General features: G+C 43.2%; 2 protein-coding genes across 5 annotated transcripts in view; one reads left to right on the top strand and one right to left on the bottom strand.

The window, feature by feature from the left end:
- The first annotated feature begins 3 nt into the window (after positions 1 to 3).
- inip (ints3 and nabp interacting protein) lies at positions 4 to 9,129 on the top strand. Its single transcript, XM_020472516.2, has 4 exons — positions 4 to 435; positions 642 to 738; positions 924 to 1,014; positions 8,369 to 9,129. Exons 1-4 carry the CDS (start codon positions 411 to 413, stop codon positions 8,474 to 8,476), a joined length of 321 nt encoding a protein of 106 aa, XP_020328105.1. The 5' UTR covers positions 4 to 410; the 3' UTR covers positions 8,477 to 9,129.
- Positions 9,130 to 13,915: 4,786 nt separating this feature from the next.
- kiaa1958 (KIAA1958 ortholog) overlaps positions 13,916 to 26,226 on the bottom strand; it is a 37,492-nt gene continuing 25,181 nt past the window's right edge. For 2 of the 4 annotated variants that reach the window (XM_031802723.1, XM_031802724.1), the window contains exons 4-7: positions 23,940 to 24,119; positions 18,431 to 18,625; positions 17,535 to 17,692; positions 13,916 to 14,893 (exon numbers count right to left, since the gene is read on the bottom strand). In XM_031802723.1, the coding sequence (XP_031658583.1) occupies positions 14,744 to 14,893; positions 17,535 to 17,692; positions 18,431 to 18,625; positions 23,940 to 24,119 (683 nt within the window). In that variant the 3' untranslated portion in view covers positions 13,916 to 14,743. Of the gene's footprint in view, positions 14,894 to 17,534; positions 17,693 to 18,430; positions 18,626 to 23,918; positions 24,120 to 26,226 lie in introns of all 4 variants that reach the window. The other 2 variants (XM_031802720.1, XM_031802721.1) reach the window with 2 other exon arrangements.

Raw genomic sequence — 26,226 nt, 5'->3', positions numbered from 1 at the left:
AAAGAAGAAGAACAAGGAGCAAACATTTCGCTGCGCCTGCAGATCTGTGTACTCGACCAAATAAACGTTGATTTGATCGATAGTCCCCAACTTGACAAAAACGATCCGCTCGAACGCGCCCTTAGTTGAAGTGGTCACGTTACTTTATTTTTTGTTGATACACGAGTTCAACAGAGAAGTAAAACGTAGTTATGTTTTAGCGGCTTTGTTTCTGTATATAGCAACAAAAATATATATATTTTTACGTAGAACTCAAGCATTCTATTCTTTGTAATAGTTATGTAGCTATTTGAACGACTGGTGAACATCTGCTTATCCTTGGTCGATTTGTCCCAGTGCTAATGCTAACTAGCTAGCACAGCGCTCTCTCTATCTTTTGTGTTGTTTAGGCTGCAGTCACTTTCTCTGACATGGCCTCGCCTGCACCTGGAGCGGGTAAGTCAAGTAGCAGAAGGCCGGGTAGTATAGCAGGGTAGTATAGCTAGTAGGTAGCTCTGAGCCAGGGTGTTTTCTGCTGCTTGCTGATGGCGAGTCTTCTTCAAGTAGCACTGGACTACAGCTAAGTTGGCTTTATTTGTGCTGATACTGCGTTTCTGTAATATTATTTTGTTGCTAATCAGTATTATTTTTTCTCCACTCAGGATTCCAGAACAAGAACCGTGTTGCCATTTTGGCTGAATTGGACAAGGAGAAGAGACGCTTGATACAGAACTCCTCCATGAATAACCCTGGAGCCAGGTATCTGGAAGCATCTGGTTATGTGTGTGTGTGTCAGTGACAAACTTTGTCTGCGCCCCTTATAGTGCAATACTTTTGAACAGAGCCCTATGAGCCCTGGTCAAAAATATTGCATTTATATAGGGTGTTGTTTGGGACCCCAGCGCAGCCCCTGACCCATATCCCACCATTCCTCTCGCCAACAGCATCCCTCTCTCCAGACCAGCCCTGAATAAAGACTTCAGAGACCACGCGGAGCAGCAGCACATCGCTGCCCAGCAGAAAGCAGCTCTGCAGGTAGGCCTTGACCTCATTCTAAAATGTCAGAAATGCACCCCTCCCTCCTTGTTTCATCTGGGGGTAAGCATAGATCTATAAGTGGTTGGACGGGTGTGAGCGAGGTGTTACCTAAACCGACCAATTCAGATCTGGGATTTCTTCGAGGACGGTAGGATGGAAGGATGCATTTCAGAAGTTTGTTGTAGGAGGGTCATAGGTGGCCCCAGAGCCATTCTGCATGATCTCTATAAACACAGTAAGGCAGGGGTCTGCAATATGTGGCCCACAAGTTATTTTTAGTTTTAGGTTTAAAAAAGACTCAAATTACTAGGAATAAAGCTAAGAATGAGTTTAATGTAGAAAATCTGTTCCCAAATATTCCCAAGACAAAAAAATGAAAAGATGTGACTATCTTAATGTAATCAAAGAGTAAAGGGGGATACCTATTCAGTTGGAAAGGGGGATACCTATTCAGTTGGAAAGGGGGATACCTATTCAGTTGGAAAGGGGGATACCTATTCAGTTGGAAAGGGGGATACCTATTCAGTTGGAAAGGGGGATACCTATTCAGTTGGAAAGGGAAAGGGGGATACCTATTCAGTTGGAAAGGGAAAGGGGGATACCTAGTCAGTTGGAAAGGGGGATACCTATTCAGTTGGAAAGGGGGATACCTATTCAGTTGGAAAGGGGGATACCTATTCAGTTGGAAAGGGGGATACCTAGTCAGTTGGAAAGGGGGATACCTAGTCAGTTGGAAAGGGGGATACCTAGTCAGTTGGAAAGGGGGATACCTAGTCAGTTGGAAAGGGGATACCTAGTCAGTTGGAAAGGGGATACCTAGTCAGTTGGAAAGGGGGATACCTAGTCAGTTGGAAAGGGGGATACCTAGTCAGTTGGAAAGGGGGATACCTAGTCAGTTGGAAAGGGGGATACCTAGTCAGTTGGAAAGGGGGATACCTATTCAGTTGGAAAGGGGGATACCTATTCAGTTGGAAAGGGGGATACCTATTCAGTTGGAAAGGGGGATACCTATTCAGTTGGAAAGGGGGATACCTATTCAGTTGGAAAGGGGGATACCTATTCAGTTGGAAAGGGGGATACCTATTCAGTTGGAAAGGGGATACCTATTCAGTTGGAAAGGGGGATACCTATTCAGTTGGAAAGGGGGATACCTATTCAGTTGGAAAGGGGGATACCTATTCAGTTGGAAAGGGAAAGGGGGATACCTATTCAGTTGGAAAGGGAAAGGGGGATACCTATTCAGTTGGAAAGGGGGATACCTAGTCAGTTGGAAAGGGGGATACCTAGTCAGTTGGAAAGGGGGATACCTAGTCAGTTGGAAAGGGGGATACCTAGTCAGTTGGAAAGGGGGATACCTAGTCAGTTGGAAAGGGGGATACCTAGTCAGTTGGAAAGGGGGATACCTAGTCAGTTGGAAAGGGGGATACCTAGTCAGTTGGAAAGGGGGATACCTAGTCAGTTGGAAAGGGGGATACCTAGTCAGTTGGAAAGGGGGATACCTAGTCAGTTGGAAAGGGGGATACCTAGTCGGTTGTAAAGGGGGATACCTAGTCGGTTGTAAAGGGGGATACCTAGTCGGTTGTAAAGGGGGATACCTAGTCGGTTGTAAAGGGGGATACCTATTCGGTTGTAAAGGGGGATACCTATTCGGTTGTAAAGGGGGATACCTATTCGGTTGTAAAGGGGGATACCTATTCGGTTGTAAAGGGGGATACCTATTCAGTTGTAAAGGGGGATACCTATTCAGTTGGAAAGGGGGATACCTATTCAGTTGGAAAGGGGGATACCTATTCAGTTGGAAAGGGGGATACCTATTCAGTTGGAAAGGGGGATACCTATTCAGTTGGAAAGGGGGATACCTATTCAGTTGGAAAGGGGGATACCTATTCAGTTGGAAAGGGGGATACCTATTCAGTTGGAAAGGGGGATACCTATTCAGTTGGAAAGGGGGATACCTATTCAGTTGGAAAGGGGGATACCTATTCAGTTGGAAAGGGGGATACCTATTCAGTTGGAAAGGGGGATACCTATTCAGTTGGAAAGGGGGATACCTATTCAGTTGGAAAGGGGGATACCTATTCAGTTGGAAAGGGGGATACCTATTCAGTTGGAAAGGGGGATACCTATTCAGTTGGAAAGGGGGATACCTATTCAGTTGGAAAGGGGGATACCTATTCAGTTGGAAAGGGGGATACCTATTCAGTTGGAAAGGGGGATGCCTAGTCAGTTGGAAAGGGGGATGCCTAGTCAGTTGGAAAGGGGGATACCTAGTCAGTTGTAAAGGGGGATACCTAGTCAGTTGGAAAGGGGGATACCTAGTCAGTTGGAAAGGGGGATACCTAGTCAGTTGGAAAGGTAAAGGGGGATATCTAGTCAGTTGGAAAGGGGGATATCTAGTCAGTTGGAAAGGGGGATATCTAGTCAGTTGGAAAGGGGGATATCTAGTCAGTTGGAAAGGGAAAGGGGGATATCTAGTCAGTTGGAAAGGGGGATATCTAGTCAGTTGGAAAGGGAAAGGGGGATATCTAGTCAGTTGGAAAGGGGGATACCTATTCAGTTGGAAAGGGAAAGGGGGATACCTATTCAGTTGGAAAGGGAAAGGGGGATACCTATTCAGTTGGAAAGGGGGATATCTAGTCAGTTGGAAAGGGAAAGGGGGATATCTAGTCAGTTGGAAAGGGGGATATCTAGTCAGTTGGAAAGGGGGATACCTATTCAGTTGGAAAGGGAAAGGGGGATACCTATTCAGTTGGAAAGGGGGATACCTAGTCAGTTGGAAAGGGGGATATCTAGTCAGTTGGAAAGGGGGATATCTAGTCAGTTGGAAAGGGGGATATCTAGTCAGTTGTAAAGGGGGACACCTAGTCAGTTGGAAAGGGGGGATACCTAGTCAGTTGGAAAGGGAAAGGGGGATACCTAGTCAGTTGTAAAGGGAAAGGGGGATATCTAGTCAGTTGGAAAGGTAAAGGGGGATATCTAGTCAGTTGGAAAGGTAAAGGGGGATATCTAGTCAGTTGGAAAGGGGGATATCTAGTCAGTTGGAAAGGGGGATATCTAGTCAGTTGGAAAGGGGGATATCTAGTCAGTTGGAAAGGGGGATATCTAGTCAGTTGGAAAGGGGGATATCTAGTCAGTTGGAAAGGGGGATATCTAGTCAGTTGGAAAGGGGGATATCTAGTCAGTTGGGAAAGGGGGATATCTAGTCAGTTGGAAAGGGGGATATCTAGTCAGTTGGAAAGGGGGATATCTAGTCAGTTGGAAAGGGGGATATCTAGTCAGTTGGAAAGGGAAAGGGGGATATCTAGTCAGTTGGAAAGGGAAAGGGGGATATCTAGTCAGTTGGAAAGGGAAAGGGGGATATCTAGTCAGTTGGAAAGGGAAAGGGGGATATCTAGTCAGTTGGAAAGGGAAAGGGGGATATCTAGTCAGTTGGAAAGGGAAAGGGGGATATCTAGTCAGTTGGAAAGGGAAAGGGGGATATCTAGTCAGTTGGAAAGGGAAAGGGGGATATCTAGTCAGTTGGAAAGGGGGATACCTAGTCAGTTGGAAAGGGGGATACCTATTCAGTTGTAAAGGGGGATACCTATTCAGTTGTAAAGGGGGATACCTATTCAGTTGTAAAGGGGGATACCTATTCAGTTGTAAAGGGGGATACCTATTCAGTTGTAAAGGGGGATACCTATTCAGTTGTAAAGGGGATACCTATTCAGTTGTAAAGGGGGATACCTAGTCAGTTGGAAAGGGGGATACCTAGTCAGATGGAAAGGGGGATATCTAGTCAGTTGGAAAGGGGGATATCTAGTCAGTTGGAAAGGGGGATACCTAGTCAGTTGGAAAGTGGGATACCTAGTCAGTTGGAAAGGGGGATACCTATTCAGTTGGAAAGGGGGATACCTATTCAGTTGTAAAGGGGGATACCTATTCAGTTGTAAAGGGGGATACCTATTCAGTTGTAAAGGGGGATACCTATTCAGTTGTAAAGGGGGATACCTATTCAGTTGGAAAGGGGGATACCTATTCAGTTGTAAAGGGGGATACCTATTCAGTTGTAAAGGGGGATACCTATTCAGTTGTAAAGGGGGATACCTATTCAGTTGGAAAGGGGGATACCTATTCAGTTGGAAAGGGGGATACCTAGTCAGTTGGAAAGGGGGATACCTAGTCAGTTGGAAAGGGGGATATCTAGTCAGTTGGAAAGGGGGATACCTAGTCAGTTGGAAAGGGGGATACCTAGTCAGTTGGAAAGGGGGATATGTAGTCAGTTGGAAAGGGGGATACCTATTCCGTTGTAAAGGGGGATACCTAGTCAGTTGGAAAGGGGGGATACCTAGTCAGTTGGAAAGGGGGATACCTAGTCAGTTGGAAAGGGGGGATACCTAGTCAGTTGGAAAGGGGGGATACCTAGTCAGTTGGAAAGGGGGGATACCTAGTCAGTTGGAAAGGGGGGATACCTAGTCAGTTGGAAAGGGGGGATACCTAGTCAGTTGGAAAGGGGGATACCTAGTCAGTTGGAAAGGGAAAGGGGGATATCTAGTCAGTTGGAAAGGGGGATATCTAGTCAGTTGGAAAGGGAAAGGGGGATATCTAGTCAGTTGGAAAGGGAAAGGGGGATATCTAGTCAGTTGGAAAGGGAAAGGGGGATATCTAGTCAGTTGGAAAGGGAAAGGGGGATATCTAGTCAGTTGGAAAGGGAAAGGGGGATATCTAGTCAGTTGGAAAGGGAAAGGGGGATATCTAGTCAGTTGGAAAGGGAAAGGGGGATATCTAGTCAGTTGGAAAGGGAAAGGGGAGTCAGTTGGAAAGGGGGGTATCTAGTCAGTTGGAAAGGGGGATATCTAGTCAGTTGGAAAGGGGGATATCTAGTCAGTTGGAAAGGGAAAGGGGGATATCTAGTCAGTTGGAAAGGGAAAGGGGGATATCTAGGCAGTTGGAAAGGGGGATATCTAGTCAGTTGGAAAGGGAAAGGGGGATATCTAGTCAGTTGGAAAGGGAAAGGGGGATATCTAGTCAGTTGGAAAGGGGGATACCTAGTCAGTTGGAAAGGGGGATACCTAGTCAGTTGGAAAGGGGGATACCTAGTCAGTTGGAAAGGGGGATACCTAGTCAGTTGGAAAGGGGGATACCTAGTCAGTTGGAAAGGGGGATACCTAGTCAGTTGGAAAGGGGGATACCTAGTCAGTTGGAAAGGGGGATACCTAGTCAGTTGGAAAGGGGGATACCTAGTCAGTTGGAAAGGGGGATACCTAGTCAGTTGGAAAGGGGGATACCTAGTCAGTTGGAAAGGGGGATACCTAGTCAGTTGGAAAGGTAAAGGGGGATACCTAGTCAGTTGGAAAGGGGGATATCTAGTCAGTTGGAAAGGGGGATATCTAGTCAGTTGGAAAGGGAAAGGGGGATATCTAGTCAGTTGGAAAGGGAAAGGGGGATATCTAGTCAGTTGGAAAGGGAAAGGGGGATATCTAGTCAGTTGGAAAGGGAAAGGGGGATATCTAGTCAGTTGGAAAGGGAAAGGGGGATATCTAGTCAGTTGGAAAGGGAAAGGGGGATATCTAGTCAGTTGGAAAGGGGGATATCTAGTCAGTTGGAAAGGGGGATATCTAGTCAGTTGGAAAGGGGGATATCTAGTCAGTTGGAAAGGGGGATATCTAGTCAGTTGGAAAGGGAAAGGGGGATATCTAGTCAGTTGGAAAGGGAAAGGGGGATATCTAGTCAGTTGGAAAGGGAAAGGGGGATATCTAGGCAGTTGGAAAGGGAAAGGGGGATATCTAGTCAGTTGGAAAGGGAAAGGGGGATATCTAGTCAGTTGGAAAGGGAAAGGGGGATATCTAGTCAGTTGGAAAGGGGGATACCTAGTCAGTTGGAAAGGGGGATACCTAGTCAGTTGGAAAGGGGGATATCTAGTCAGTTGGAAAGGGGGATACCTAGTCAGTTGGAAAGGGGGATACCTAGTCAGTTGGAAAGGGGGATACCTAGTCAGTTGGAAAGGGGGATACCTAGTCAGTTGGAAAGGGGGATACCTAGTCAGTTGGAAAGGGGGATACCTAGTCAGTTGGAAAGGGGGATACCTAGTCAGTTGGAAAGGGGGATACCTAGTCAGTTGGAAAGGGGGATACCTAGTCAGTTGGAAAGGGAATCGGGGATATCTAGTCAGCTGTAAAGGGGGATACCTACACCAAGTCTCAGAGCGAGTGACGTTTGAAATGCTATTAGCGCGCACCCCGCTAACTAGCTTGCCATTTCACATCACATCGGTTACACCAGCCTCATCTCGGGAGTTGATAGGCTTGAAGTCATAAACCGCAGAGCTGCTGGCAAAATGCACGATAGTGCTGTTTGAATGAATGCTTATGAGCCTGCTGGTGCCTACCATCGCTCAGTCAGACTGCTTTATCAAATCATAGACTTAATTATAACATAATAACACACAGTCATTAATATGGTCGAATCCAGAAACTATCATCTCGAAAACAAAGCGTTTATTCTTTCAGTGAAATACGGGAACCGTTCCGTATTTTATCTAACGGGTGGCATCCATCAGTCTAAATATTCCTGTTACATTGCACAACCTTCAATGTTATGTCATAATTATGTAAAATTCTGGCAAATTAGTTCGCAATGAGCCAGGCGGCCCAAACTGTTGCATATACCCTGACTCTGTGTGCAATGACAAGAGAAGTGACACAATTTCACCTGGTTAATATTGCCTGCTAACCTGGATTTCTTTTAGCTAAATATGCAGGTTTAAAAATATATACTTGTGTATTGATTTTAAGAAAGACATTGATGTTTATGGTTAGGTACACGTTGGAGCAACGACAGTCCTTTTTCACGAATGCACACCGCATCGATTATGTGCGACGCAGGACACGCTAGATAAACTAGTAATATCATCAACCATGTGTAGTTAACTAGTGATTATGATTGATTATATTTAATGCTAGCTAGCAACTTACCTTGGCTTCTTACTGCATTCGCGTAACAGGCAGTCTCCTCGTGAGGCAGGTGGTTAGAGCGTTGGACTAGTTAACCGTAAGGTTGCAAGATTGAATCCCTGAGCTGACAAGGTAAAAATCTGTCGTTCTGCCCCTGAACAAGGCAGTTAACCCACTGTTTCTAGGCCGTCATTGAAAATAAGAATGTGTTCTTTTTTACTTAACAAATGTTCTATTCTGGTAAACTTGATAAAGTATTCTATCATTTGTCTGTGTATTCAGATGGAATCAAGGCCAGAATGTACCAGAGGCCACCAAATTAGAGCTTCTTTGTCAAACACAATCTAACCATAGAGGTCACTTTCTACCCTGTGAACTTGTGGAAAACAATCTAATCTTCCTTTATCTTCTGTTTGTAGCATGCCCATGCTCACTCTTCTGGATTCTTCATCACTCAAGACTCGTCCTTCGGGAACCTGATCCTCCCGGTGCTGCCCCGTCTAGACCCACCTCCACCAGCAGAATAACCTTAAGATGAAAACACCCAACGGCTAAAAGCAGCAGGTGTTTACAGATCACCTGTTGGGTGTTGACGAATGGCAGCGGACCACAGATCACGTGTTGACGAATGGCAGCGGGGCCACAGATCACCTGTTGGGTGTTGACGAATGGCAGCGGACCACAGATCGGCCCTCATTTTTCCCAACGATTTTGTTGAATTGCCACTGTTCGTCGACACACGGCACATCGTTTAGTGCACATGGCCGACGTTTGTTTCTGGTGTTTTCTCCACGAACAGACATAGTGACAACACTTTGTTACAAGGACTTTCTGAACAAGGTCTTGGATTGTTTGTTGAAGCTAAGGGTCATGTTATTTCTGTCTATTTTTGGTGCACCGTACATCATGTGGTTTTGAAAGACAAATGTCATTTTTCTAACATTTTTTATAAATGGAAAAAAGGCCTAATCAAATAAAGATCAAGTCAACAACAACATTTGGACCTTTTACTTGGGAATTTGCAAACTCATTATATTAAACCCAGACGTTATATTGTTACAACATAGAAGGAACCAGGGTTTAATGTTTACGGAATTTGATGACAAAGCAAATCAATTACGTTACCAGCAAAAATATTGTAATTGGATTACAGATACTTTTGAATAAACTATTGAAATTATATTAAATTATTACTTCTTGGATTATTTTTAAATTCCGAAAGGATGTTTGTGAAAAAAATACATCGACACCTTTCTGTTTCCTCAACATTCAATTCAGCATTGGAAAAAACGCACGTTTTCTAGTTTGTTCCACCTGAGCGAGTCTTGACCACACATCAAATGTGTTTGATGGATCCTTTTTATACAATACGAAAGTAACGAGGTAATCAAATTACTGCGTTTGGGTAATCCCAAAATCACAGTTATTACAATTTTGGTAGGTAACTAACGGATTATATTTAGAAAGTAATCTACCCAACCCTGGGAGGAACTATGAACATAGCTTGTGAAATAACACATATGGAATCATGTAGTAACAAAAAAAAGTGTTAAACAAATCAAAATATATTTTAGATTCTTCAAAGTAGCCACCCTTTGCCTTGATGACAGCTTTGCATTCTCTCAACCAGCTTCACCCTGAAATGCTTTTCCAACAGTCTTGAAGGAGTTCCCACATATGCTGAGCACTTGTTGGCTGCTTTTCCTTCACTCTGCGGTACAACTCATCCCAAACCATCTCAATTGGGTTGAGGCCGGATGATTGTGGAGGCCAGGTCATCTAATGCAGCACTCCATCACTCTCCTTCTTGGTCAATTAGCCCTTACACAGCCTGGAGGGTCATTGTCCTGTTGAAAAACAAATGATAGTCCCACTAAGCCCAAAGCAGATGTGATAGCGTATCGCTGCAGAATGATGTGGTAGCAATGCTGGTTAAGTGTGCCTTGAATTCTAAATAAATCAGTGTCACCAGCAAAGCACCCCCACACCATCACACCTCCATGCTTTATGGTGGGAAAAACGCATGCTCATCTGTTCACCTACTCTGCGTCTCACAAAGACACGGTGGTTGGAACCAAAAATCTTAAAATCAGACGAGGACAGATTTCCACCGGTCTAATGTCCATTGCTCGTGTTTCTTGGCCCGAGCAAGTCTCTTCTTATTAGTAGTGGTTTCTTTGCAGCAATTCGACCATGAAGGCCTGATTCACACAGTCTCCTCTGAACAGTTGATGTTGAGATGTGTCTGTTACCTGAACTCTGAAGCATTTATTTGGGCTGCAATTTCTGAGGCTGGTAACTCTAATGAACTTATCCTCTGCAGCAGAGGTAACTCTGGGTCTTCCTTTCCTGTGGTGGTCCTCATGAGAGCCAGTTTCATCATAGCGGTTGATGGTTTTTGCGACTGCACTTGAGTTGACTTTCAACGTTCTTGAAATCTTCTGAATTTCATGTCGTAAATTAACCAGAATTTTGTATGTTTTGAATATGGTGTCATTTTGTTCATAAACCATGTGCCATAGAATCAGTACATCAAATCTCTTACCAACTATATATGGCACAGCTGCAAAAAATGTTGGTACTTAAATGAAACTGGTATACTTTATAATTTATCCCAATTTTCTTTAACTAATTTTGGTCTTTAATGCAGGGCCAACAGATACGTTACTTACTTTTTCCCCACTTCTACTTGCCTCTTCCATTTTTGTGGTAATGCTGCAATTTGCTGACCTGAGCCCTAGGACCATGCCCCAGGACTACCTGACATGATGACTCCTTGCTGTCCCCAGTCCACCTGGCCATGCTGCTGTTCCAGTTTCAACTGACCTGAGCCCTAGGACCATGCCCCAGGACTACCTGACATGATGACTCCTTGCTGTCCCCAGTCCACCTGGCCGTGCTGCTGCTCCAGTTTCAACTGTTCTGCCTTATTATTATTCGACCATGCTGGTCATTTATGAACATTTGAACATCTTGGCCATGTTCTGTTATAATCTCCACCCGGCACAGCCAGAAGAGGACTGGCCCCCCCACATAGCCTGGTTCCTCTCTAGGTTTCTTCCTAGGTTTTGGCCTTTCTAGGGAGTTTTTACTAGCCACCGTGCTTCTACACCTGCATTGCTTGCTGTTTGGGGTTTTAGGCTGGGTTTCTGTACAGCACTTTGAGATATCAGCTGATGTACGAAGGGCTATATAAATACATTTGATTTGATTAGTTGGTTGTGATTTTGGGTAGAGCAGACATTTCCATATGTCTGTGTTAGCTGCATGTGTGACATAACTTCACCAGTCCCATTTATGATAACATTTACAAAGATTAGGCCTTTTATTTTTATCCCAAAAATGTTTTTTTTTTATCAATTAGTTTGAGTTATATATAATATTTGTATTTTCTGGTGGATTAAACTGAAATTGCAGAAAAAGGAGAGGTTGTAACCTGAATAAAGGGAGAGGTTGTAATCTGTATAAAGGGAGAGGTTGTAATCTGAATACAGGAGAGGTTGTAATCTGAATACAGGAGAGGTTGTAATCTGAATACAGGAGAGGTTGTAATCTGAATACAGGAGAGGTTGTAATCTGAATACAGGGAGAGATTGTAATCTGAATACAGGAGAGGTTGTAATCTGTATAAAGGGAGAGGTTGTAATCTGAATACAGGAGAGGTTGTAATCTGTATAAAAGGAGAGGTTGTAATCTGAATACAGGAGAGGTTGTAATCTGTATAAAGGGAGAGGTTGTAATCTGTATAAAGGGAGAGGTTGTAATCTGAATAAATGGAGAGGTTGTAATCTGAATACAGTGAGAGGTTGTAATCTGAATACAGGAGAGGTTGTAATCTGAATACAGTGAGAGGTTGTAATCTGAATACAGGAGAGGTTGTAATCTGAATAAAGGGAGAGGTTGTAATCTGAATACAGTGAGAGGTTGTAATCTGAATAAATGGAGAGGTTGTAATCTGAATACAGTGAGAGGTTGTAATCTGAATAAAGGGAGAGGTTGTAATCTGTATAAAGGGAGAGGTTGTAATCTGTATAAAGGGAGAGGTTGTAATCTGAATAAATGGAGAGGTTGTAATCTGAATACAGTGAGAGGTTGTAATCTGAATACAGGAGAGGTTGTAATCTGAATACAGTGAGAGGTTGTAATCTGAATACAGGAGAGGTTGTAATCTGAATAAAGGGAGAGGTTGTAATCTGAATACAGGAGAGGTTGTAATCTGAATACAGTGAGAGGTTGTAATCTGAATACAGGGAGAGGTTGTAATCTGAATAAAAAGGCCATTCTTGAACATGGGGTGAGACATTCTTACTGATCTGCTAGAGAACCAGCTTGGATTGAAGTATAACTTTTGTATGACTGAAGGCTTTAGTGAGAGGTCTAACGCTTTAATATGTAACATGTGCCATGTTATCTGATGGGACAAGCTACAATTTAGTGTTCTGTCACACACAAGTAAATCAATGCATTTCATTGCCTGGAGAACCCATTTAACTTTAAATGGTTGCAAGTATGGCCTCCTTGTCTCTGTTGATGCTGTAGCTGAAGATTTGTTTATTGTCCAATGGGAATGTCTTGTGCTTTAGTCCGACCCCTCAGAAACACAGAGATCGGAGTAGAGGGCAGCCATACTACAACACCCGTTGAGCAGTTTCGAGTTTACGGACACAACGGCAAGAGATGGCATCAAGGACACTCCCGACCAGATAATTTTTTTATTGGGGAGGGGGGGGGGGGTTGGTCAACAGGAAGGTGTTGAGGGACCCGTTTCCTTGTGCTGATTTTTAAAGCTTGCTTCATAGTCTGGACTAATCTTTCGACGAGGCAGTTCGTTGCAGGGTGATACAGCGCTGATTTTGATGTGATGGATTCTGTTGCTTCAATGAATGACCGGAACTCTTCAAACACCAGCGACATTATCACTAACGAGTTGCGTTGGCAAGCCGAAGCGACTGAATATTGACTAACTTTTCGATGGCTCTCTCTGCTGAAGTGTTCTTCATCACTGCAACCTCAGGCCATTTGCTGTGTGACTAGGAACATACGATCCTCCAGTCTAGGGTTTTCCAAACTCGGTCCCAGGGCCCACCCTAGGTGCAGGTTTCTGGTGTTTTTTGCCCCAAACTCATCATCAAGCTTTGATTATTTTAAACAGCTGTGTAGTGTTAGGGGTAAAAAAAAAATGAAACGTGCACCCAGGGAGGAACCCTGGACAGAGTTTAGGAAACCTTGCTCCAGTAGGACTCGCTGCCAAGGCCCCTCTGGGAAGTCCCATGAGTGTAGCAGCGCTAGCTAAGGCACGTTCCTCGTCATGTGACATGCAGAACACTTGGCCTAGTCTTTGATAACTGCATCCTGGCCACCAGAAGTAGCTGCGTGCAATCTCCTTCATTCGCACCATGCCACAGTGCCCTGAATAGAGCTCTTCAAGGAGCTGCATGATGACTCGGAAAGCCCCAGAGCATTCCAGACTGAACTGTGAGCTCGTTTCTTCTCACCGGGTAAGGATTTAGGCTGTCCCGACAGCTCTCCTCCTTTGCCACGAGTGACAATGTACACAACCTCAGACATCACTGGATCAGTACGGGTGCCCTAAAGGAGCAAACTAAAATATCAACACGTCTCATCTCAATTAGCCCTAAAATCCCTAGTTTGAAAGCACCTGTTTTTCTGGAAGCTGTGCCATTTCCTTCCACGTGAGCCAGCCCTCTAGCAGTTCGAGTTCCAACCAATGAGCTTCAACCCCTCGCCATTTGAGTGACAGCTAGCAAGATGCGCACACACAGCGAGCGCAGTGACATAGTACGCAATTTTCAGGGACCCCTTTTGGCTCGTGAGCGCTACTTTCAAAACTACTGGCTAAAAAGTATACAAAAGTACTGGATAATCTCTTTAAAAACAACACTACATAGACCACCAAAAGTACTGGAGAATCTCTTTAAAAACAACACTACATAGACCACCAAAAGTACCGGAGAATCTCTTTAAAAACAACACTACATAGACCATCAAAAGTACTGGATAATCTCTTTAAAAACAACACTACATAGACCACCAAAAGTACCGGAGAATCTCTTTAAAAACAACACTACATAGACCATCAAAAGTACCGGAGAATCTCTTTAAAAACAGCACTACATAGACCACCCTACATAGACCACCCGACATAGACCACACTACATAGACCATCAAAAGTACTGGAGAATCTCTTTAAAAAAATAAGCTCCTTATTTGAATAGTATTTTCCAATGTTGTTCTCCACTACTAAAACTCTTCAAAGCATTAGCACATCGTTCAAAAGACTAAATAAATGTTACACATTACAGTAAATCCAACATTTGTGCACTACAATGTGTTTTTTAATGATAGTCATGGTGTCTGTCATCATTGATGGGTTAAGGTCATAGTGGGAGTGGCCAGACAAATGGAATGGAGCAATAACAACATTTCACTTGTTTTGAAATGGCAGTCGAGCATCACTGGGGATCAGAGGGCAAGCCTGGTCCCAGAACTGTTTGTGTCGTCTTTCCAACTTGGCATGACAACACAAACAGATCTGTGGACCAGGCTTTTATCATAAGGACAAGACAGACCAACACGAAGAACGTAGGCCGTACACAGCCGTCCCATCGCCTTTGACCACAGAACATCGGCCCCCATTTTCTGTTCATTTCCTGACGATTCTACATGTTAAAATTGCCACCGTTCGTCAAAACACCGAGCAGGTAATCTACCGCAGATGGTGTTGGTCTGGTTTGTCCTACAGGCATCCGAGGACACACCTTCCGTCTCTGGGGTTATTTGCTGACTATGGGCAGCAGGTCTCCCTTGGTTTTCATGGTTTTGATCTTGGCTCTGATGGTGTCGTCCATGGCCTGCCTGCAGCGGTGGGCGTAGTGAGCCAGCGTCTCCTCTTTCTCGTCCCAAGGTGGCAGAGCGTGGAACACCTAGGATTAAATAATACTTTATTAACCCCAAAGGACCAGCTAATACACACAACACCTGCTAATACACACAACACCTGCTAATATATACAACACCTGCTAATACATACAACACCTGCTAATACATACAACACCTGCTAATACATACAACACCTGCTAATACATACAACACCTGCTAATACACACAACACCTGCTAATACACACAACACCTGCTAATACATACAACACCTGCTAATACACACAACACCTGCTAATACACACAACACCTGCTAATACATACAACACCTGCTAATACATACAACACCTGCTAATACATACAACACCTGCTAATACATACAACACCTGCTAATACATACAACACCTGCTAATACACACAACACCAGCTAATACACACAACACCAGCTAATACATACAACACCTGCTAATACACACAACACCTGCTAATATATACAACACCTGCTAATATATACAACACCTGCTAATACATACAACACCTGCTAATACACACAACACCTGCTAATACATACAACACCTGCTAATACATACAACACCTGCTAATACATACAACACCTGCTAATACACACAACACCTGCTAATACACACAACACCTGCTAATACATACAACACCTGCTAATACATACAACACCTGCTAATACATACAACACCTGCTAATACATACAACACCTGCTAATACACACAACACCTGCTAATACACACAACACCTGCTAATACATACAACACCTGCTAATACATACAACACCTGCTAATACATACAACACCTGCTAATACACACAACACCTGCTAATACACACAACACCTGCTAATACATACAACACCTGCTAATACATACAACACCTGCTAATACATACAACACCTGCTAATACATACAACACCTGCTAATATATACAACACCTGCTAATACATACAACACCTGCTAATACATACAACACCTGCTAATACATACAACACCAGCTAATACATACAACACCTGCTAATACATACAACACCTGCTAATATATACAACACCTGCTAATACATACAACACCTGCTAATATATACAACACCTGCTAATACATACAACACCTGCTAATACACACAACACCTGCTAATACACACAACACCTGCTAATACACACAACACCAGCTAATACATACAACACCTGCTAATACACACAACACCTGCTAATACACACAACACCTGCTAATACACACAACACCTGCTAATACACACAACACCAGCTAATACACACAACACCTGCTAATACACACAACACCTGCTAATACACACAACACCTGCTAATACACACAACACCTGCTAATACACACAACACCTGCTAATACACACAACACCTGCTAATACACACAACACCAGCTAATACATACAACACCTGCTAATATATACAACAGCTGTAGTGGCGATTTCCTATGAAAAGCCACTGGCACAGGAGAGACACGTCCATAACAATCAGCTTTCCAAACATGACTCTTTCGGGGGGAAAGTTCCCATTTATTGTGTATATAAAATATAAATAGCTTCCAAACACACATAGAAAAGGTGCAGAGAGATGCATTCTATCAGCTATATATGTGTGTGCTGTGTGTGCTCTCCTCTCACCTGTACTAACCCTTCCTCTCACCTGTACTAACCCTTCCTCTCACCTGTACTAACCCTTCCTCTCACCTGTACTAACCCTTCCTCTCACCTGTACTAACCCTTCCTCTCACCTGTACTAACCCTTCCTCTCACCTGTACTAACCCTTCCTCTCACCTGTACTAACCCTTCCTCTCACCTGTACTAACCCTTCCTCTCACCTGTACTAACCCTTCCTCTCACCTGTACTAACCCTTCCTGATCACCTGTACTAACCCTTCCTCTCACAGCCTATGCTGCTCTGTACCATCACTCATTCATATATCTTTATGTACATATTCTTTATCCCCTTACACTGTGTATAAGACAGTAGTTTTTTTTGGAATTGTTAGTTAGATCACTTGTTCGTTATTACTGCATTGTCGGAACTAGAAGCACAAGCATTTCGCTACACTCGCATTAACATCTGCTAACCATGTGTATGTGACAAATACATTTGATTTGATTTGATTTGACATGTACTAACCCTTCCTCTCACCTGTACTAACCCTTCCTCTCACCTGTACTAACCCTTCCTCTCACCTGTACTAACCCTTCCTCTCACCTGTACTAACCCTTCCTCTCACCTGTACTAACCCTTCCTGGTCACCTGTACTAACCCTTCCTCTCACCTGTACTAACCCTTCCTCTCACCTGTGCTAACCCTTCCTGGTCACCTGTACTAACCCTTCCTGGTCACCTGTACTAACCCTTCCTCTCACCTGTACTAACCTTTCCTCTCACCTGTACTAACCCTTCCTCTCACCTGTACTACCTATACACACACACACACGAGACCAGTGACCCCAACAAATAGTGCCCTCTAGTGTCCAAAACAAGTCAAAATAACCCTGGACAGACAATATATACACAACTCATAAACCAAAATGGCCCCTACAACACTGAATAAATACAATGACAGACACAAATGCTAAAAACCTAATCCCAGACTAAAAACATCAATGGAGAGCCTTAGATTAAAATGCCCCCATCGGATGATAAGAAGTATTTACCTCCGGAGCGGCCAGGCTCAGCTCGGCGATGGCAGCCGTCCGTGAGATGGTGTTGCGGTCGACGCCCACGCGGTCGAACGCCACCTTCATGGAGACACTGCGTCTGAACTCCTGCAGGGCCGCCATGTACCTGGCGATGACGCCCACCACGTTCTTCACTGGGGAGAGAGAGAGACAGGACCGACGGGGTTAAGTAATAGTAAAACAAATGCATTTTTTGTTTAAAATGCTGATTTCTCAACTCTTTATTTGACATGTTTCAGTGTGAGGGATGGAGATGTACTAGAGAGCTCATCTCCTATCTTCGCATTGGCCACTTCTGTGACAGCATGGACAGCGCCATTCACCGCCATCACCAGGCTTTGGTCCAAGTGCGCCCTCTATCCAACTCTATGGTATTGGGTACAGTACTGTAGTCCCGACTCTGTTAAAGGGCCATCTACAGTACTGTAGTCCTGACTCTGTTTAAGGGCCATCTACAGTACTGTAGTCCCGACTCTGTTTAAGGGCCATCTACAGTACTGTAGTCCTGACTCTGTTAAAGGGCCATCTACAGTACTGTAGTCCTGACTCTGTTTAAGGGCCATCTACAGTACTGTAGCCCTGACTCTGTTTAAGGGCCATCTACAGTACTGTAGTCCTGACTCTGTTTAAGGGCCATCTACAGTACTGTAGTCCCGACTCTGTTTAAGGGCCATCTACAGTACTGTAGTCCTGACTCTGTTAAAGGGCCATCTACAGTACTGTAGTCCTGACTCTGTTTAAGGGCCATCTACAGTACTGTAGTCCTGACTCTGTTTAAGGGCCAACTACAGTACTGTAGTCCTGACTCTGTTAAAGGGCCATCTACAGTACTGTAGTCCTGACTCTGTTAAAGGGGTATCTACAGTACTTACTCCTAACTCGTGTGTTCTCTCCATCTCTGCTCCTCTTGGAGCTCTTCATCACCCTGTGGAGCTCCACCTCCTCAAAGCTGTCGAATAGGGCGGGGTTCTCAAAAGCCACACCCTCATCAGGGAAACCCACCCCCATGTGGGAGGAGCTACCCGTCCCCAGCTCCATCTGGTTGGACGAAAGACCACGCCTCTTCTCTGAGGAAAAGAAAAAACATTAAACCGATGGTCTCTGGCAGAAACATCACGCCATGTTTTTAACTCTGGATTTATAATAGAGTGTCATTCTTCATCCACATGCCTCCCCACCCCTGCTGATGACGATCAGGTACAGTTTGTAGACTAAGCCTCAGACTAGACCTAATTATGTTCTATACTGAACAAAAATATTAAATGTAATGTGTTGGTCCCATATTTCATGAGCTGAAATAAGAAGTGTCAGACAAAAAGCTTATTTCTCTCAAATTTTGTCCACAAATGTGTTAACATCCCTGTTAGTGAGCATTTCTCCTTTGCCAATATAATCCATCCAACTGACAGGTGTGGCATATCAAGAAGCTGATTAACTTCATTAGGTTAGGGGGCACTATTTTCACCTCCGGATGAAAAGCGTGCCCAAAGTAAACTGCCTGCTACTCAGGCCCAGAAGCTAGGATATGCATATAATGGTAGATTTGGATAGAAAACACTCTAATTTTTCCAAAACCGTTAAAATAATGTCTGTGAGTATAACATAACTGATATGGCAGGCGAAAACCTGAGAAAAATCCATCCAGGAAGTGAGATTTTTTTTATTTTTGTAGTTTATTGTAGTTCATTTATTGAATGACTCTAATTGCACTTCCTATGGCTTCGACCGAGAGCGCCCCTTTCTTGTTTACCTTTTATATTGACAACGTTATTGTACCAGTTGAAATATTATCGATTATTATGACTAAATACAACCTGAGGATTGATTAGAAACATAATTTGACATGTAACTCCTCTACTTGGCTGGTTACTGTTTGTAATGATTTGTCTGCTGGGCGCTGTTCTCAGATAATCGCATGGTATGCTTTCGCTGTAAAGCCTTTTTGAAATCTGACACCGTGGTTGGATTAACAAGAAGTTCACCTTTAAACCGATGTATAACACCTGTATGTTTTATGAATTTTTATAATGAGTATTTCTGTTTTTGAATTTGGCGCTCTGCAATTTCACTGGATGTTGGCCAGGTGGGACACTAGCATGATCATTACACAGGTGCACCTTGTGCTGGGGGACAATAAAAGGCCACTCTAAAATGTGCAGTTTTGTCACACAACACAATGCCACAGATGTCTGACGTTTTGAGGGAGCGTACAATTGGCATGCTGACTGCAGGAATGTCCACCAGAGCTTTTGCCAGATAATTTAATGTTAATTTCTCCAAAATAAGCCTTCAATGTCGTTTTTTGAGAATTTGGCAGTACGTCCAACTGGCCTCAACGTAGATGGCGTGTATGACGTTGTGTGGGCGAGCGGTTTGCTGATGTCAACGTTGTGCACAGAGTACCCCATGGTGGCGGTGGGGTTATGGTATGGGCAGGTATAAGCTATGGACAACGAACACAATTGCATTTTATTAAATGTCAATTTGAATGTACAGAGATGTCTTTTATGGCACACTACCTTTCAAAAGTTTGGGGTCACTTAGAAATATCCTTGTTTTTGTCCATTAAAATAACATTGATCAGAAATACAGTGTAGACATTGTTAATGTTGTAATTGACTATTGTAGCTGGAAACGGCTGATTTTTAATGGAATATCTACATAGGTGTACAGAGGCCCGTAATCAACAAACATCACTCCTGTATTAGCTAATCTAAGTTTATCAATTTAAAAGGCTAATTGATCATTAGAAATCCCTTTTGCAATTATGTTAGCACAGCTGAAAACTGTTGTCCTGATTAAAGAAGCAATAAAACTGGCCTTTTTAGACTAGTTGAGTATCTGGAGCAAAAGCATTTGTGGGTTCGATTACAGGCTCAAAATGGCCAGAAATAAAGACCTTTCCTCTGAAACTCGTCAGTCTGTTCTTGTTCTGAGAAATAAAGGTTATTCCATGCGAGAAATTGCCAAGAAACTGAAGATCTCGTACAATGCTGTGTACTACTCCCTTCACAGAACAGCGCAAACTGGCCCTAACCAGAATAGAAATAGGAGTGGGAGGCCCCCGTGCACACCTGAGCAAGAGGATAAGTAAGTTAAGTTAGAGTGTCTAGTTTGAGAAACCGACACCTCACAAGCCCTCAACTGGCAGCTTCATTAAATAGTACCCGCAAAACACCAGTCTCAACGTCAACAGTGAAGAGGTGACTCTGGGATGCTGGCCTTCTAGGCAGAGTTCCTCTGTCCAGTGTCTGTGTTATTTTGCCCATCTTAATCCTTTTTATTGGCCAGTCTGAGATATGGCTTTTTCTTTGCAACTCTGCCTAGAAGGTCAGCATCCCGGAGTCACCTCTTCACTGTTGATGTTGAGAATGGTGTTTATATACACACACACACGCACGCACACACACACGCACGCACGCACGCACGCACAGCCATGCAATCTCTATTTACAAACAGAATGGCCTTACGGAAGAGCTCAGTGACTTCCTACGTGGTACCGTCATAGGATAGCACCTTTCCAACAAGTCAGTAAGTCAAATTTCTACCCTGCTATGGCTGCCCTGGTCAACTGTAAGTGCTGTTATTGTGAAGTGGAAAGGAGCAACAACGGCTCAGTCGCAAAAGCTCTGAAGTGCGTAGGGCGTAAAAATCGTCTGTCCTCGGCTGCAACACTCACTACCAAGTTCCAAACTGCCTCTGGAAGCAACGTCAGCACAATAACTATTCAGGAGCTTCATGAAATGGGTTTCCATGGCCGAGCAGTGGCACACAAGCCTAAGATCACCATGCGCAAAGCCAAGCGTCCGCTGGAGTGGTGTTAAGCTTCCCCCCTATTGGACTCTGGAGCAGTGGAAACTGGCCCATTAGTTCCAGGGAAGGGAATTCTTAACACTACAGCATACAATTACATTCTAGACAATTCTGTGCTTCCAACTATGTGGCAACAGCTTGAGGAAGACCCTTTCCTGTTTCAGCATGACAATGCCCCCGTGCACAAAGCGAGGTCCATACAGAAATGGTTTGTTTAGATCGGTGTGGAAGAACTTGACTGGCCGCCTCAACCTTTGCGATGAATTGGAACACTGACTGTGAGCTAGGCCTAATCGCTCAACATCAGTGCCTGACCTCACTAATGCTCTCGTGGCTGAATGGAAGCAGGTCCCCTCAGCAGTTCCAACATCTAGTGGAAAGCCTTCCCAGAAGAATGGAGGCTGTTATAGCAGCAATGTTCCAACATCTAGTGGAAAGCCTTCCCAGAAGAGTGGAGGCTGTTATAGCGGCAATGTTCCAACATCTAGTGGAAAGCCTTCCCAGAAGAGTGGAGGCTGTTACAGTGCCTTGCGAAAGTATTCGCCCCCCTTGAACTTTGCGACCTTTTGCCACATTTCAGGCTTCAAACATAAAGATATAAAACTGTATTTTTTTGTGAAGAATCAACAACAAGTGGGACACAATCATGAAGTGGAACGACATTTATTGGATATTTCAAACTTTTTTAACAAATCAAAAACTGAAAAATTGGGCGTGCAAAATTATTCAGCCCCCTTAAGTTAATACTTTGTAGCGCCACCTTTTGCTGCGATTACAGCTGTAAGTCGCTTGGGGTATGTCTCTATCAGTTTTGCACATCGAGAGACTGAATTTTTTTCCCATTCCTCCTTGCAAAACAGCTCGAGCTCAGTGAGGTTTTCTAGAATCTTCGCTAGACCAGGAAGCCTTGAAATGGGCCGATGGTTATTAACATCTCTACTATCCACGTCCTTAAGGAGTGGCAGAACAACAGCTGATTTCTGGACTTTTGAAATATTTCCTGATAACAATGTTAAAAAAATTTAAAAGTGGTTTATTGCGCCAACAATGATGGGCGCGGCAAACTTAAGCAAACCAGGGTCCAAGCGTTCGGTCCCTGTGTCTATTTTTCGTTGGATATTGCTAGCAAAGCATCCAGGACTTCTTTTTCTGTATATAGATTAAAAGAAAAGCTTTGACTATCATTTCTCAGATCATTCAGTAAGCTTCCCCTGCCAGCATCCAGCCCAGTATCATTGTGAATAGACTTAGAAGTTCTTTCAAAGAGAGATAACCCGCTGAAATAAAAAATGGTGATTAAACGCATCAATGATGAGGCCAGTGTCTGAATTAAATTTGTTGTGGTAGAGAGGAGGAATAGAACCCTACGGGGATTTGACACCTTCCCAGAATTTAGCCGGGTTCCCGTTACAATCCAAAAGGTCACATTATAAATCAGATTCAGCTTTTCTTTATTTCTCTTACAAAAACGTTTCCTCAGTTGCTTAAACGCCAGTCCAGAACTAAGACTGTGTTCCTGGCCTTGACCCAAGCATAATCTTCTTTTTTTTTTTAAGGAATTCCAGAGTGTACCAGGCATTCAATCCTCCTTTAACCCTGAGTATTTTTGAAGGGATCATCCACAATAGTACTGAAAACATCTGAAAAAAGGCTGAAAACTAAATCAGGTTCAGGGATAGCTGAAATACAATCAAGATCACTAAAATAAAGATCATTTTTAAAAGCCTATTTGCTGAAGCTTAGATGCTTAGAATACACCAGTAGAAACACATGTGTATTTAACATAACATGTGTATTTAACATAACATGTGTATTTAACATAACATGTGTATTTAACATAACACGTGTATTTAACATAACATGTGTATTTAACATAACATGTGTATTTAACATAACATGTGTATTTAACATAACACGTGTATTTAACATAACATGTGTATTTAACATAACATGTGTATTTAACATAACATGTGTATTTAACATAACACGTGTATTTAACATAACATGTGTATTTAACATAACATGTGTATTTAACATAACATGTGTATTTGTCAGAATAAGATCAGAGTTGACTTTGAAGGCTCATGTAGTCTTAGTCAACACAGCTGGGTAAGGTTTAGGTTTAGGTTTAGGTTTAGGTTTAGGTTTAGGTTTAGGTTTAGGTCACACATTACTTTTTTTTAGATTGGGAAATACAGGCTTCAGACAATCACAATTTAGGTCACCCAGGATCATGACTTCTGACTTAGTAGAAGACAACAAACTAGTTAACTCCTCGAGTGCACAGCCGAGGGAGGACGGTAAGACCCCTATAACAGTTATGGATACATTTTTTATCCAGACAAACAGACAGATAGTAGTGCCAATTTTTTGGGGCAAGGGAAAATGTATTTTAGTAAAGAGACAACTTGTTTTTTTTCTATCCAAATGGCCGCTCCATCACCTCTACCCTGTCTGTCAGCGTTGAACACATAACCCTCTTAATATCCCATTATATAACATCCCATTGAGCTCATAGGGTACCTGAGAAGAATGAGAGGTGCCTACCTGGGCGTAGTAAGAGCGTACCTGGTCGTAGCTGGTCTTGCAGGAAGTCACAGATGAGTTCAGCCTTCTTAGTGAGTTCCTGCTGCAGCAGCTCCTTGTCCTGTTTCAGACTAGAGATGGTCTCCCCCATCTGCTCACTGCGGCTCCGCTCAACACTCAGCAACGCTCGCAGCCGCTCTATCTCACACAGAGCTGGTCCCACTGGCAACAGAGACAGGAAGGGTGAGACAGGATATACAGTTTCAATATGTACATACATAATAATAATAATAATTAAAGTAATTAGTATTACAGAAATCATTTTAAAGTACATAAAAAGCTAAACGAAGTTAACACTGTGTCTCTGGGTGTTGGAAAAGGGGTCATAGTTCAGAGAACATACAGAGTAGGATCACTTTCAAACTAATGTAGGCAGAACCCCCCCCCCCCTCCCCCCCGGTTCCAACATATGAGAGAGAGAGCACGTGCAGCATGAAGGCCAAATAAAAAGGAAAACATTATGAGAGAAACTGGAACCTACCTGCTACTCATAACAGTTAACTTTCCAATATGAGGAGTTTTTCCCACTTGCTTTAAAACTCTATAATCGGTCCTATATGTGTTTTAATAAATAAAAGGGAGTTGGGAAAAGTTTTTAAATATCGATTAGCTATTTAGTACATACAGTTGAAGTCGGAAGTTTACATACACCTTAGCCAAATACATTTCAACTCAAGTTTTTCACAATTCCTGACATTAAATCCTAGTAAAAATTCCCTGTCTTAGGTCAGTTAGGATCACCATTTTATTTTAAAAATGTGAAATGTCAGAATAATAGTAGAGAGAATTATTTATTTCAGCTTTCATTTCTTTCATCACATTCCCAGTGGGTCAGAAGTTTACATACACTCAATTAGTATTTGGTAGCATTGCCTTTAAATTGTTTAACTTGGGTCAAGTGTTTCTGGTAGCCTTCCACAAGCTTCCCACAATAAGTTGGGTGAATTTTGGCCCATTCGTCCTGACAGAGCTGGTGTAACTGAGTCAGGTTTGTTGGCCTCCTTGCTCGCACACGCCTTTTCAGTTCTGCCCATACATTTTCTATAGGATTGAGGTTAGGGCTTTGTGATGGCCACTCCAATACCTTGACTTTGTTGTCCTTAAGCCATTTTGCCACAACTTTGGAAGTATGCTTGGGGTCATTGTCCATTTGGAAGACCCATCTGTGACCAAGCTTTAACTTACTGATGTCTTGAGATGTTGCTTCAATATATACACATAATTTTCCTCCCTCGTGATGCCATCTATTTTGAGAAGTGCACCAGTCCCTCCTGCAGCAAAGCAACCCCACAACTTGATGCTTCCACCCCTGTGCTTCACGGTTGGGATGGTGTTCTTCGGCTTGCAAGCATCCCCCTTTTCCCTCCAAACATAACAATGGTCATTATGGCCAAACAGTTCTATTTGTGTTTCATCAGACCAGAGGACATTTCTTCAACGTTCTTTGTCCCCATTTTCAGTTTCAAACCGTTTTTTATGTCGGTTTTGTAGCAGTGGCTTCTTCCTTGCTGAGCGGCCTTTCAGGTTATGTCGATATAGGACTTGTTTTATTGTGGATATAGATACTTTTGTACCTGTTTCCTCCAGCATCTTCACAAGGTCCTTTGCCGTTGTTCTGGGATTGATTTGCACTTTTCGCACCAAAGTACGTTCATCTCTAGGAGACAGAACGCGTCTCCTTCCTGAGCGGTATGACGGCTGCGTGGTCCCATGGTGTTTATACTTGCGTGCTATTGTTTGTACAGAGGAACGTGGTACCTTCAGGCGTTTGGAAATTGCTCCCAAGGATGAACCAGACTTGTGTAGTTCTACAATTATTTTTCTGAGGTCTTGTCTGATTTCTTTTGATTTCCCCATGATGTCAAGCAAAGAGGCACTGAGTTTGAAGGTAGGCCTTGAAATACATCCACAGGTGCACCTCCAATTGACAGAAGCTTCTAAAGCCATGACATAATTTTCTGGAATTTTCCAAGCTGTTTAAAGGCACAGTCAACTTAGTGTATGTAAACGTCTGACCCACTGGAATTGTGATACAGTGAATTATAAGTGAAATAATCTGTCTGTAAACAATTGTTGGAAAAATGACTTGTGTCATGCAAAAAGTAGATGTCCTAACCGACTTGTCAAAACTATAGTTTGTTAACAAGACATTTCTGGAGTGGTTGAAAAATGAGTTTTAATGACTCCAACCTAAGTGTATGTAAACGTCCGACTTCAACTATAGTCTTCAACACGAATCACTAATATAAAACTGTGACATACAGAATTC

The sequence above is a fragment of the Oncorhynchus kisutch genome, linkage group LG23, assembly GCF_002021735.2.
Source record: "Oncorhynchus kisutch isolate 150728-3 linkage group LG23, Okis_V2, whole genome shotgun sequence".
In the NCBI taxonomy this organism is placed as follows: Eukaryota; Metazoa; Chordata; class Actinopteri; order Salmoniformes; family Salmonidae; genus Oncorhynchus; species Oncorhynchus kisutch.
The sequence above is the reverse complement of the archived record's forward strand: the minus strand, read 5'-3'. Positions and strand labels throughout refer to the sequence as shown.